Raw genomic sequence first — 14443 nt, 5'->3', positions numbered from 1 at the left:
CTGTGTTTTTGTGTTAAGTGACAGAGTAAAACCTGTCTTTCTGGTTTCCGTGTAAACTGAGAGCCTGGCTCGCCCTGCGCCTCTAGTTGAAGTTTTACAGATCAGATCGTTTTCTGACTGTTGGGCTGAAGCGTTCAGTTCTCCAGTTGTGTCGAGTTTGAGAGCAGGAAGACAGCTCTCAGGATGCGGACCCCTGTGGTGATGATCCTGGGGGTGGTCCTTGCCCCCGCGGGGTATGTGCTGATCCTCACCTGTACCGTGGCTCCTGCCTGGAGAGACGTGACCGAGATCCCCAGCGGGGCTCTGGATGAGATCCACCACCAGGGGCTATGGGAGATCTGCAGGGACCTGCAGTCGGTCCGGCAGCTGTCCTGCGGGTTGAGCGACGATGCCTACTTTGACCATCAAGTGATCAGCATAGCGAGAGGTCTGATGATCGCCTCCTTGGTGGTGTCCGCTGCTGGGATCCTGGTGGCCTCTTGGGGAGTTCGCTGCTGGGCGGAATTCCCCAACCATGCGATAGCGGGAGGAGGAGGGATCATCCTTGTGATCGGAGGGGTCTTAACTCTGATCCCCGTCTCCTGGTACACGGATCAACTCAGGCAGATCCCGAACACGGTGGCTGGCGCCGAACTCACTGTTGGATACGCCCTGGTCCTCGGCTTCATTGGCGGTAGCCTAATTGTCATCGGTGGCATTCACCTGATGTTTAGTTTCGGCAAGTTGTGCAAAAGCACGAGTTCACCGGCAAAGAAATATTACCCGAAGGGCTCAACCCTGCCTCAGAACAGATATCCCACTGGGATTTCCAACCCAGTCACAGTAACAGACGCACCATACACCAGTCGCTCTACTCCAGCTCCCTGGGATGACGATTTGTAGACAGACAAGGTGTAATACGGTTGATACGTGGTGGTTATCGGTATGGATTTAATAATTTAGAATTATATAGAATGTACAGTACAGAAACAGGCCACTCGGCCCAACTGGCCTAGGCTGGAGTTTATGCTCAGCTGGAGCCTCCTCCCATCTGCTTCATCTAACCCCATCAACAAATCCTTCTGTTCCCTTCTCCCTCATGTATTTATCTAGCATCCCCTTAAATACATCTATGCTTTTCACCTCAACTACTCCATGTGGTAGCAAGTTCCACATTCTAACCACTCACAGGTAAAGAAGTCCCTCCTGAATTCCCTATTGGATTTATTAGTGACTATCTTATATTTATGGCTTCCAGTTTTAGACTGCCCCACAAGTGGGAACATTTTCTCTACTTCTATCCTATCAAACCCTTTCATAATCTTAAAGACTTCTATCAGGTCACCCCTTAGCCTTCTCTTTTCTAGAGAAAAGAGCCCCAGCCTGTACAGTCTTTCCTGCTAGGTATAACCTCTCAGTTCTGGCATCATCCTAGTACTTCCGTTTGCACCTTCACCTTGTGCCTCTATATCCTTTTTATAATATGGAGACCAGAACTGTGCACAGTACTCCAAGTGTGGTCCATCTAAGGTTCTGTACAAGTTTAACATAACTTCCTTGCTTTTCAGTTCTATCCCTCTAGAAATGAACCTCAGTGATTTGCTTTGTTTAATGGCCTTATTGACCTGTGTCATTACTTTTAATGATTTGTGTATGTTTAAACTTAGATCCCTTTGCTCCTCTACCCCATTTAGTCTCGTTTTTACCAAAATACACTACCTCACACTTATTTATATTGAAATTCATTTGCCAATTACATGGCCATTCTGCAAGTGTATTAATGTCTTCTTGTGATTTGTCGCAGTCCCCTCAGTATTGACCATACCTTCCACTTTGGTGTTGTCCGCTAATTTTGAAATTGTAGTTCTGATTCCTGAGTCCAAATCGTTAATGTAAATTGTGAACAACAGTGGTCCCAGCACCAATCCCTGTGGAACACCACTTCCTACCTTTTGCCAGTCTGAGTAGCTACCCTTAACCCCTACTCTCTATTTTCTGTTTTATAGCCAACTTGTTATCATTCTGCTATCCATTCTGACTCCACATGCTCTGACCTTAGTCATGAGTCTACTTTGTGGTACCTTATCGAAGACCTTTTGAAAAATGAAATATAATACATCTACTACATTACGCTTGTTACTCATTGTTACTTCTTCAAGGAATTCAATAAGGTTGGTCAGGCATGTATCTTCCTTTTGGAAATCTATGCTGACTATTCTTTACTACATTTTTAGATTCTAGATGTTTTTCTAACTTAGCATAACTAGAAATAATTTAGTTCAGATTATCCTCTAATGCATTGATTATTAGCAATTGTTCCTGTGCCTCAGTACCTGAAAATAATTGTTTGTGTGTGTTTGCATGCCACGGCTTCTTCTGCAGCACCTCCCAAACCTGGTACCTCCACAACCTAGAAGAACAAGGGCAGCAGTTGCATGGGAACACCATCACCTCCCAAGTTTGCCTCCAAGTCACACACCATCCTGACTTGGACATATATCGCCGTTCCTTAATTGTAGCTGGGTCAAAATCCTGGAACTCCCTACATAACACTGTGGGAGTACCTTCACCACACGGACTGCAGCGGTTCAAGAAGGCCCACTTTCTCAAGGGCAACTAGGGATGGGCAATAAATGCCAGTGCCACCCACATCACGAAAATGAATTTCAAAAATATTTCATTCATTACTGAAGAACTCAATGGAAGCAGAAATGGGATATATTTCTTCAGTAAATGCAGAGAGAAAGCAATCACAAGCCAGAATGTTTTTCTAAAAACGTTGTCATCTCCACAAGTTACTAAGCAATAAACTTTAGGAAACCGGCAAATGTTTGATAGTGGACATGCACTAACTAATGTTGGATGACAATGTACAGCAAAATAATCTTTTATGAACACAAGTGAGAAGCTTGTATGAGAAGCTAATGAGAATTATTAAAAAGATTTGCTGAAATCTGGAGCTGACAAGATTGAAATTAAAAGTTACCTAGTGTAATTGTAAAATTGCTCTGTGGCTAGTAAAGATTCAATCTGTTGTGCAAGCTAGAAGTGGTGGAATTTGAGATATGTATGGGTTAGTGAATCCTTATTGAAATGCTAATATCACCAGTAGGAATCCAGGTTGAAAACGCAAGCAAGATTCAATATGTGCATACGCCTTTTCTAAATAAACCAATAAGGACACACTGGTTATCCCAATATCATCAAACAAAAAAGTGCCCCCTTTTAAAGGGGGCACAACTAATAAAGAACTAAACCATCAAATGACAAGAAACTTATAAACTTTAATAATATTTCCCAGTATACACTCCAGTCCCTAAGGTGCCCACCAGTCACAGAAAGAATATGTGCATGTAAGGGGTCACCCCATGACGCTGTGTTCCCTGCAGGGATTGGAAGTCACTGACTTGGGGCTGCAATGTTGTAGCCAGGCCTTTGAACCACACTCCTGATGCACACAGCTTCCCTGTCAGGAGCGCAGGATTGTAGGATCCTCCCTTTAATAGACTTCTTACAGCAGTGACTTTGCAAAATAACAAAGCTTCAGGCATATGGTTACAGTGCCATCAACTGTGGCAGAAAGCACAGCTTCCCAATAAATCAAATGTTGCATTTACAAAAAAAAACTCAAACTCCAAAGATGGTTTACATTTAACTACTTTATGGAACAAACAGCCGGGAGATAGAGGTGGTGTCAGCAAAGTGAAAGGGGGGGGGGGGGGAAGTGATATTTAGCACAAAGGGTTTTAGGGATAATGGGAGATATGGAGGGGCAGTATTTTTTAAAACTCTGGTGTGTGATGGATTGCAATGTATTTTTCAGTCTTTTACATTTTTCTGCATGTCTATTGCATTATTTATATTAGAGTGACACTAAAGACAAATGATAAGGGTTCCACACCCCCTCTCGCTAACACCCACAAGCAGCCAAGTGTACAGTCAGCAGTAGACGTATAAATAACAGCTCCAAAGTCGCAATAAATGTCAACCGCTACTAGAATGTAATGATCAATTTGTTTTAGAAGAATTTGTTCCACCAGGGTTTTATTGTAGTTTTCTGTATCTGTAATTATCTTAAATAAACTGGACTATACCTTTTAGTCTGACTGATATTTAACACCCATGTGGTGTCTGGTACATAATACGATGTTAAGGAGTAATTGTGAAGCCTCTGATACCACATACAAAATGCAACTTTCAGTTCATGGGAGACTGTCTGCTCCTGGAAATGCCTTTTTATGGTGAACAGAAGCCAAGAGCAGTAGGGGGAAGAAGCCCCACATTGTAACAGTGGTGTTTGATATTCAGCTCAGTGTAGCAAAAGCAGTGTACTGTTTGATTCAATCAGAATGAGTAAGCAGCAAGGGGCTAGGAGCAGAGGTGATATCAATGCTATGATAAAATACAAAGTTTCTAACATGAGCTAGTTAGGATGTTTTGAGTTTTACTAAAAGATGAGCTGGAGGCAGTTGTAACTTATTCCAAACTTGATATCAGATATGCCAGGACAGCACAGTACCAAGTACAGAGTTGAGGGTGAAAAGGTTGGTGGGTGCTGCATTCATAAGGAAGCTAACCTGAAGCTTGGAGCCTGTTGCCACCAGGATAGTGTAGAACCATCATTTATATTTACAGAAGGCAGTTTGCCCTTTGCCTTTTTGCTGGAATCCCTCAAATGTCAATGTTCATTGAGGTGCAGTTCAAAAACACTCAGGATGATTTTTGGTGAGAAACTAGGCAGCATCAGCAGCTGTAGGGCAGATCAACAAACAGCCTTCTTCATCCATACCTTGTAGCCCACATAATTTTAAGCAGTAGGCTTAAAAATTCAATTCCCTCCTCCCACCACATTGTGAAAGTCAAGGAGTGAACCAAGGCAAAGAGCTGGGGCTTTGTGACTAGCAAAATAACTCATCTGCATGCAATAGCGCAGTTACTATAGGTGGCAGTCCTTTCGCTCATAGAAACAGGAGTAGGCCATTCAGCCCTTCTAGCCTGTTCTGCCATTCAATTAGCTCATGGCTGATCTGTATCTTAACTCCATCAACCCCTCTTGGCTCCATAACCCTTAAATTTATCACTCAGGTTTGAAATTTTCAATTGACCTATCCTCAGCAGCTTTTTGGGGGCAGAGTTTTCCAGATTGCCACTACCCTTTGTGTGACTTGCTTCCAGACATTAACCCTGAACTGCCTAGTTCTAATTTTAAGGTATCCCCTTATTCTGGACTCGCAGAAATAGTTTCTCTCCATCTACCCTATCAAATCCTTTAATCTTAAACACCCTTAATTAGGATCATCCCTTAATCTTCTACACTCAAGGGAATACAAGTCTGGTCTATGCAACCTCAAATTTAACTCAGCCTCAGTATCATTGGTGAATCGGCACTGCACCCCCCAGGCCAATATATCCTTCCGTAGGTGCAGTGCCAAGAACTGAATGCAGTACTCTAAATGAGGTCTAACTAGACCTTTATATAAACGACAACATAACTGCCACTCCTTTATCTTAAGACTGCTGGAATACAAAGGCCAAGATTTCATTAGACTTTTACATTTTTTTTGTACCTATCCACTAGCTTTGTGATTTCTGTACTTGGACCCCTAAACCCTTCTGCTCCTCCATAGCTGAGCTTCTACTACTTCTGATGTAAGTTTGAACGCGAGAAAGAAATAACAAGGTAGAGCTGTAGCAGACATAATTTGCTCTCACTTTAAAACCAATAAGCACTGTCAGACCAATGAACATGTAGCTAAAAAGATGTGTGCGCCAGGAACAGCAGCAAGGGTCTAACACTACTTGTAGATTTAGCACTTTGCTCCTTTACATAGTTGAGACAGATGACACTACAGGCTCTAGACTATTGAAAAAAAACAGTAGATTTATAACCCCATGGCAGATTCAAAGGAGCCATTTTCAGCAACAGGGAAGCTAACAGACAAGTCATCAGCCTCCCTTGATCCAAACTTGTGCGTCACAAACTCTCCCTTATGCTACATTTTGATCCAGTTTCACTTTTATCTCCAAATTGCACCGAATCAAATTCTACAACTAAAGATTTTTCTAACTTTTTTACGGCCTTCAACTCCTTGCTGATTTCCCCCCCACCACTTTAGTCTCCAAGCTAACATTTGCTAAGCTGTTCTATTTCAGGGTAAACTATATTTCAAGTGGGCTGTGTAGGCAGCTCACATAGAAGAATCCTTTTAAGATTGAAACTTGGGAAAGGATTTATAAAATGATTTTTTTTTAAAAAGGGAGCAGGTTGTTCCTTCAGCAGTTGTTCATTTTAAATTGGTTGCACTGCCAATGCCTGTTATTTAAAAATGACAGCATCAGTTAAAGTCTGGGGACATGATTATCTGTGGAACTGAAACTCAATTCCCTGTATCAAAAGGTTGAAAACAAAAAAGGTACATTGTTCAGCCAATGGCTTTGGTCTTCCCAATATTTAATTGGAGAAAATTTCTGTTCATCCCATACTGGATGTCTGACGAGGAGTGACAAATCAGATCTGGGGTGGGGGGGGCTATTGCTGAGTATCATGTGGAACCTAATGCGTTTTTGGATGATGTTGCTGAGGGGCAGTAGGTAGATCAGAAATAGAAGTGGGATAAGGATTGATCCTTCGGGGACTCAAGGGAATGGTGCGGGAGTGGGAAGAGAAGCCATTGCAGGTGATTGGCTATGACTGGATAGATAGGAATGGAACCAGGCAAGGGCAGTCCTACGCAGCTGGAGAATGGTGTGGTCAACCATGTCGAAGATTGCAGACAGGTCAAGAAGAGATCGTTTATCATGGTCAGTCACATAGGATGTCTTGCGACTTTGATTAGGGCCATTTCAGTAGTATGGCAGGGGTGGTAAAGGTGGGCATGGATTTGGGAAGTGACAACACATCTAGTGGGATTTATTGCAAAAACATCAAATCAAAAAAAAGTAACCTGCATTTACGTAGCATCTAACAAGGTAAAATGTTCCAAGACACCAAGAATGTTCAGACAAAATTTGATACCAAGCCACATAAGGAGATATTAGGACCAGTGACCAAAAGCTTGGTTAAAAAGGTAGGTTTTGTAGTTTTTTTTTTGGGGGGGGCGTTAGTGAAGGGAAAGAAAAAAGGGGAAGGAAAAGAAAAGAGATTTAGGAAGGGAATTGCAGGATGTAGAAGGCCTGGCCACCAAATGAAGCAAAGGAAATAGGAGATGCACAAGAAGCCAGAATTGGAGGAACAGTTCATGGAGGGCTGTAGAGCTGGAGGTGGTAGAGATAGGGAGGAGAGAGGCTATGAAGGGATTTGAACACAAGCATGGAGAATTTTAAATTTGAGGTGTTGCTGGACCAGGAGCCAATGTAGGTCAGCAAGCATAGGGATGATGGACAAAACAGGACTTTGAGAGTTAGGATAAAACAAAGCTAGAGGGTGGAGGATGAGGGGCCAACATGATCATTGGAATGATCATAGTTTGGAGGCAACAAAAGTATGGATGATGGTTTCAGCAGCAGATGGGTGGAGACAGGCAATATTAGAGGTGGAAGTAGGTAGTCTGGGAGGAGAGGATATGGGGTCAGAAGCTCAATTCAGGGTCAAATGAGATGCTAGTCATGAACAGACTGGTTCAGCCTTGGACAGTGGCCAGGGTGAGGGATGGAAACGATGGCGAGGGAAGAGATTTTGGCAGGGACTGAAGACAATGGCTTCCATCTTCACTAATTGGAGGAAACTTCTGCTCATCCAATACTGGATGTTGGACAAGCAGTGTGACAAATCAGATGCAGTGGTGAGGTAGAGCTAGGTGCTGTCAAATGTACATGTGGAATCTGACATAATAAATGCTGGCAACTCAGGACAGACAGCATCTGTGGAGAGAAACAGTTGAAGGACATGTTTTCAGAGGATGTCACCAAGGGGTAGTGTGTAGGTGAGAAATAGAAGGGGGCCAAGGATAGATATCATGGTACAATTTCTCTCTGGTGCCCAGTTGGATTATAGTTTGTTGCAGCATCACTATGGAGAAATGGCTAAGTTTCCAATACATAAGCAAAGTTCCTGTGAAAAAGTAAAACTTAACCCAAGAGGATGCTGGGTCAATTGAAATTGAAGACAGAGCGACAGATTATTGGGCAAGGGATTATGGACCAAAAGCAGGTAAATGGAGTAGAGGTACAGATCAGCCATGATCTAATTAAATTGCAGAACAAGCACGAGGAGCTGAATGACCTACTCATTCCTATATGCGACTCCAAGGACAAGCTAACGAAGTTGGACCACCGCTCCAAAAAAAGGCACAAAAATGATAGTCAAAATCCAGATAAGTGACGCCTACAAATGTTAAGAACCAATTTGCTTAAAAATTTGAGGGCTGTGTACTGCTTGGTTCCTTGATCCCAAGCCAGGACAATTGCTTTGAGAATTAGCTAGGCATTAAAGCCAAATAGAAAAGTGTAAAAACTGCATATCCTCCCCAGTGGTTCCCTCAAGTTGTGGTAGCTGGGATGTATTTTCACAACAGAATGCACTCTTCCATTGCTGGTAAAGCTTAGGTAATAGATGCCATGATTTAGTATGATCTGGAATGTACTGCCTGAAAGGGTGGCAGAAGCAACAACTTTCAAAAAGGGAATGGAAAAGTGTGAAGTGGAAAAATTTGCAGGGCTATGGGGAAGAGCAGGGGAGTGGGATTAATTGGATAGCTTTCAAAGAGCGGCACAAGCATGATGGGCCGAATGCCCTCCTTATGTCATGCATCATTCTATGTTGGGCCTATTTTAATTGGAGCAAGAGGGATGGCACTGAGTTGCCCCAGTCTTACCTGACAATCAGCACAAGTGCCCCTTTTGAAGGGCACCAAATACAATAGCCCAACTAACAAAGCAGCTTAAAATTAAAATCAGGATTGCCAAAAAACTACAGTATTTTAAAAAATTGATCCATTGCCCCAGTGTCAAACAAATTTGCATGTGTCCCTTTGTTTTAAGGAGGCACAACTAACCAAAAGGAAACTTATAAAATCATTGTGTATGTTTATTCCCTGTAGTGCCCACTGGTTGTGGAAGGACCTAGAAATTACTTTTGTCAAACTTGAATTGATTAGTGGTTTCCTAGCAGGAGGCCACAGTACAAGTTTGAGGTGAATTCTATACACAAAGCACCTGCATTAAGACAGATTGTTCTAGAGGCCACCATCCTGGAGCATGAACTGCTATTTGCCATTAATGTGACTATTTCCTTTATTGAAACCCAAACTAGGGCGTTGCTGCAGGCAAGGTGTAGTTTAACAGGAATTGTAACTCGTGATGAATGAATCAGCAATACAGGATTGTGTGTTGCAGTTATTTATTCAACTAAAATACAATTTTTAAACTACAGAAAAAACTGGATAAAAGGGTTCTGCAGGTTTCAGCTGGATGTCAATGGTTCCTGTAACAAATAAATAACCAAAAGTTAGACAAATTAAAAAAAAGTGATTGAAATCTGAAAGAAGGTGTAAAACCAGGTCCAAATTGCACAAAATTCCCCTACGGCAATGTCAAACAGCAGGCAAGTGTTATGGTGCCAGTTCAGTTCAACATCTGATGCCTGTAAGCCCTACAGTTAGCAAATACGAACACATGTACTTATGCAGCCTTCATGCAAGAGTTCAAATAGAGCCCTTGCAATGACAGTTATATATTTTTCATAGCCTTCCTCCAAAAAAGGCAACCACCATGTACAATGTTCAGGAATGGTAATTATCCATTCTGTGCAGCCTCTAGTTTGGCCATGGAATGGAGGAATAGGACTTGTGCAATAGCAACATTCCAACAAGTCCTGTACATACAAAATATAATGCAAACATTTAATGGTATGATCTAAACCAAATCAAGCAGCCATCTATTTCCTAGATTAGAAATAAGTTGCTAAGCTTTAGTAAAAGTGATTAGGACTCAAGAGCAGCTCTTCCAGAATTACATACATACTGCTTTACAAGTAAAGACATAAAGTCAAATCTGGTGCAATGGAAGCAACATTTTGGGCACATCCAGCTTTTAGATTAAAATATTCTAGTAAGTGCCACAAACCTAAAAGACGACACTACATTAAGCAACAAAGGCAAACTAGGGAGCCACAGATGGTGACATGGCCCAGTGGTGACCTGCAAGGAGTCAACTCAGCACTGAAGTACTAGTGACGATCCTTACAGTTCAACATATGCCACTAAAGATATTAGCATGTGTCATAAGACAACAGGACACAACCAAGACAGTCCTCATTTCTTCAATATTTTGCATATAATGAATTCCTTCTGAACTCTACCTACATAAAATCACTGCAGTATTTAAGTGCCACTTTAGCTGCTGAAGTAGTGAGAAAAGGGCTGTCATGAAAAAAAAAACTATGGACTCATAGGTTGTGTTTAGTAAATTGCCTAATTTTTGTAGAACTTGAGGAAACAATGCCCCTAATCCATTCCTTTCCCCATCCACTTTCCTTTGAAATTCTCTAGATCTTGCTTCCATCAGTGCCAATCATCCTCTGATTAAGGGCAAGACTTGAATTGGAAGTGTACCCCAGTGGTCAGTTCTGGCTACTCACACCCATGATTTTGTTCAACATAGCACCTTTATTGCTATAAAGCAGCATATTAAGATTAAGTTCATCAAGGTGACTTTTCTAACCACTTTCCTTGCTTTAGATTTGTACATTCACTACATTTAAAAGCTAAGCTCTTCATTTCAGGGGTGAGGTTTGCTGGATAAGGAATAAAGCCCAGAGGCATTAAAGCCAATTGAACAGCTGCTACCACTCTCCAGACAAAGGAAATCCACTTCAAATAGACATCAGAACCAAATCTCCCATTCCAATGAAATTTACCCAATGTCTAGTTTGTTCAGCAAGTGGTTGTTTTTTAAAAAAGGTTTCCATCTTTACATTACCTCTGGTACTTCTACAAAGGCCTCATTTGTGAAGGTCTGGTTCCTGTTTCCTGCTGCAGTCAATTGCAAGTTGGCAGTGGCTGTCCTGCATCAGAAAAAGCAGAGAATTTACATTGACATTTAACTGGTAGCTTTTTTAAAAAAAGCTATGAACAAGAGTGATGGATATTTGACAGTTAGCTTATGTAGGCCAACTTTGTTTCTTGATACAGGCTACTTCATTGGGGTGGAGGAGGAAGGGGAAGTAGTTTTCTGCTTAACTGCCTCAAAAAGGAAGCCATATCTATAATTGGTCTCTTTTCAAACCCTAGTTACCATGCTGGGCTGTTAGTTCTAGCTAAAAATCATTTGCTGATTCTATGAATGGCTAAAGGCAGATTTCCAGTGTTCCCAATAGTGTCCAGCCTGGAACATGTGCAAAAAAGTATCTGCTCCTGAAAAGTCTCAATTGGGGCTTGGGGATATACCCAACCCACCTAGTGAGAACATGCAGGTTCCACTTGAATGCTGATTATACCCCTCCTGATTTTAATCTCCATTGACTTTGGAATTGCTAAACAAAAAAAAGACATAGTCTACCTAGTTTGCCTACCACCATACTGGTATTCACATCACACAATAATGAAGTTGTTCACTAATCATGGCAATCAATGTCAATTAGTCCACAACAGCAGACCAAGACATGAGGAAAACCCACTGGAGGAAATCTTTGGGAACCAGCGATCCAAAGTCACTTCACTAGGTGGGTTAGGTTAAAATCAGGGCTCTAGATCTCTAGTGGTATTGCTCAAAGTAAATTAGGGGCTAAGCAGTTTCAAGGACAGGAGCATTATTCTGCTAGGGTGCAGTTGTGTAAAGTAACCTGTCCATTTAGGGCCAAGAGGCCCAATTGTTGTAAGTTAGGCAGCACAGGAAGTGACACACTCTGAAATTAATTCTATAGCCAGTCAGGGATTTACAAGCACCCAAAGAGGGCAGAAGCAGCCAGCAAGAAAACTACTTCAAAAAGCTCCAACACCAATTTGTGCACATGACAGGCAGCTATATTTAGATCACATTGAAGCTTATATCTCATGGAGAAATCCAGTAGCAAACACTAAAAATTGTATAATGCAGATTCAAATTTAGTTGCACAAATATTCATGGAAATGAGGTAACATTATACAAAAAAACAAAATACACCAGCTGGTCCATCACATACCATCCTGGTCCAATTCAACACCTTTATTTCCTCCACTCTGTCCCTCTTTCTTTCCCCCACCCCCCAGAAGACAGGCAGAGAAAAACATCAGGTCAAGTTTGGGGGGGGGGGGGGGGGGGGGAAGGAGGAGAAGAAAGGAGGGGAGGAGAGGGTAGGTAAGAATTCTGCTAAATTCCTGACTGTGATGGACAAGTTCCAGGAGACCAGTGCAACTGAGTAGGCACTGCCCAATACCCCACCTATGCTTTGTAGGTGGTGATGATGCCAGTTACAATTAGGAACTTGTCCAGCTCACTTTTGAATGTTTGCAGCAAATCTGCACACTCAGCAAGAGTCAGCAACTTATTCATGTTGTATGAGCTTCAGGAAGGAAACCACCCAACATCTAACCTAGTTTTATGTTTAGATAAACTTAAGTCTTCTGGTTCAACAGGCCATTTGGCCCAACTAGTCCATGTTGATTGACTGCTCGTCAGATACTGGATGAGCAAAACTTCAACTAAATATTGGGAAGACTGAAGCTATTGTCTTTGGGCCCAGCCACAAATTTAGCCACCAACTCCATCCCACGAGGCTGAATCAGACCTTTTGCAACCTTGGTGTCCTATTTGACCTTCTGACCACATATCTGCTCCATCAAGATCGCCTACTTCCACGTCTAACATAGATTGTCTCAGCTCATCTGCTGAAACCCTCATCCATGCCAGTTACCTTCACTATTCCAATGCTCTCCTGGCTGACCTCCCCTCTTCCACCCTCCATAAACATGAGCTTATCCAAAATTCTGCTGCCTGTATCCTAACTCACACCAAGTCCTGTTCTCCCATCATCCTGACCTACATTGGCTCCCAGTCCAGAAACATCTGGATTTTGAAATTCTCATCCTGGTTTTCAAATCCCATGGCCTCACCCTTCCTTATCCAACACCTCCAGCCCAACAACCAGAGATCTCTATGCTCCTCCAATTCTTGTATATCTGAATTAATCATTCCATTGGCAGCTGTGACTTCAGCTGTCCAGGCCCCAAGCTCTGGAATTCTGTCCCTAAACCTCTCCAAGATGCTCCTTAAAACCTACCTTTGCCCAATCTTTTGGTCACTTGTCTTAATAGTCCTTGTGGCACAGTGACTGTCAAATTTGGTTTCATGACACTGAAATGCTTTGGGATAATTTATCACATTAAAAGGCACTATATAAATCCAAGTTGTTGCTGTTGGACATCTCCATCTTGAGTCCTAATCCCATGTGCTGTTTCCAGATCCCTTTCCTTCAGCCACTCATGACAATCTACTTCAAATTATTAACATTAATGTATTCACATCCTCAACCCTCAAGTTCTATCCCACACTGTTGCAAATCTTGCATTTAATTGAGGGTCTAAAACAATGGCAGAATGCAGTTTTGGGCACTTCTCTATTTTGACAGTGAATCGAAGTCCAACAAGGAATAGCTGTAACTTTCCACCAAGATGGTGGTGGGTAAGTGCACCATCTGACTTGATACTAAATGCCAGTACTAGGTGTTCCCTATTTTATCCCAGTTAGTTAAAGATCTGATCAAAGGCCTGGGTGCTACAGACAGCAGCAGGGCAAGGTGTTCCCATTTTCTCCTGGGAAGTAGTTATCTAGCTTGACTTGACCTTGCTCTTGCTAACTACAGAACCAGACAGCACCCATGAATCTGCACAAAAAACACTTAGTGGCTTTTTCAAGTGTTTTCAGTTTAGTATTGGGTGTGCTGCCAGGTCACTGTCTAGTTCCAGAAATGTCTTCAAAGAACATGATTCTGCATTTTTCTGCTATTGAAAATTCTCTGCCTTTGTAATGTCATAGAGAATACTAGGTTCAAGAGTGAACTCCTGATAATCAAAAACTTAAAGATTGGTAGTACCACAAGCTATTTATGCATTTCAAAAATAATCTGGTGAAACATGGCTGCACAAAACTAGTCACCAACTTAAAGTTTACATTCATGAAGTTAAATTCTCAATTTATCACAGTAAAATCTAGTTTAAGTTTTCTTTAACAAATGCTTGAAGCAACTCTAAACAACCTGGTATTCAAGGCATAAGTTATTGCAGTCATTTTCATGACCTGAACTCTACAGATGTGCATTTGTCCCAACAAGGAGATTCATCATAGAGATGGACTTTACTAAACCACAACATTGGAAGCAATTCCACAAGTGCAAAAGAATTCTTGTAGGCATTACTGCAGAAATTGTAATATTAATCTCTTCAGCCCCACTCGAGTGCAAGTTTTCCCTGTTGCATGTGTATACCAAGCTCTGGTATCTGAAACGTCACTGAAATGGAGGCAAAAGATTTTGTTCTAGCATTTAGGAACA

General features: G+C 41.9%; 2 protein-coding genes across 3 annotated transcripts in view; one reads left to right on the top strand and one right to left on the bottom strand.

The window, feature by feature from the left end:
* The first annotated feature begins 55 nt into the window (after nt 1-55).
* On the top strand, nt 56-4077 carry LOC137320572 (claudin-23-like). Of its 2 annotated transcripts, none has more exons than XM_067982256.1 (2): nt 56-891; nt 2362-4077. In XM_067982256.1, the coding sequence occupies exon 1, from the start codon at nt 184-186 to the stop codon at nt 880-882; it is 699 nt and encodes a 232-aa protein (XP_067838357.1). In that variant the 5' UTR covers nt 56-183; the 3' UTR covers nt 883-891; nt 2362-4077. The 2 variants fall into 2 exon arrangements, with proteins under 2 accessions (XP_067838357.1, XP_067838356.1); XM_067982255.1 differs by having other exon boundaries at nt 57-922.
* Nucleotides 4078-9299: 5222 nt separating this feature from the next.
* The window catches only part of LOC137321158 (low-density lipoprotein receptor-related protein 2-like), a 67284-nt gene continuing 62140 nt past the window's right edge, over nt 9300-14443 (bottom strand). The window contains exons 33-34 of the mRNA XM_067983406.1: nt 10897-10981; nt 9300-9400 (exon numbers count right to left, since the gene is read on the bottom strand). Coding sequence (XP_067839507.1) covers nt 9380-9400; nt 10897-10981 — 106 coding nt within the window. The 3' untranslated portion in view covers nt 9300-9379. The remainder of the gene's footprint in view (nt 9401-10896; nt 10982-14443) is intronic.

The sequence above is a fragment of the Heptranchias perlo genome, chromosome 4 (assembly GCF_035084215.1).
Source record: "Heptranchias perlo isolate sHepPer1 chromosome 4, sHepPer1.hap1, whole genome shotgun sequence".
Lineage (NCBI taxonomy): Eukaryota > Metazoa > Chordata > Chondrichthyes > Hexanchiformes > Hexanchidae > Heptranchias > Heptranchias perlo.
This window is presented reverse-complemented; position numbering and strand designations above follow the sequence as displayed.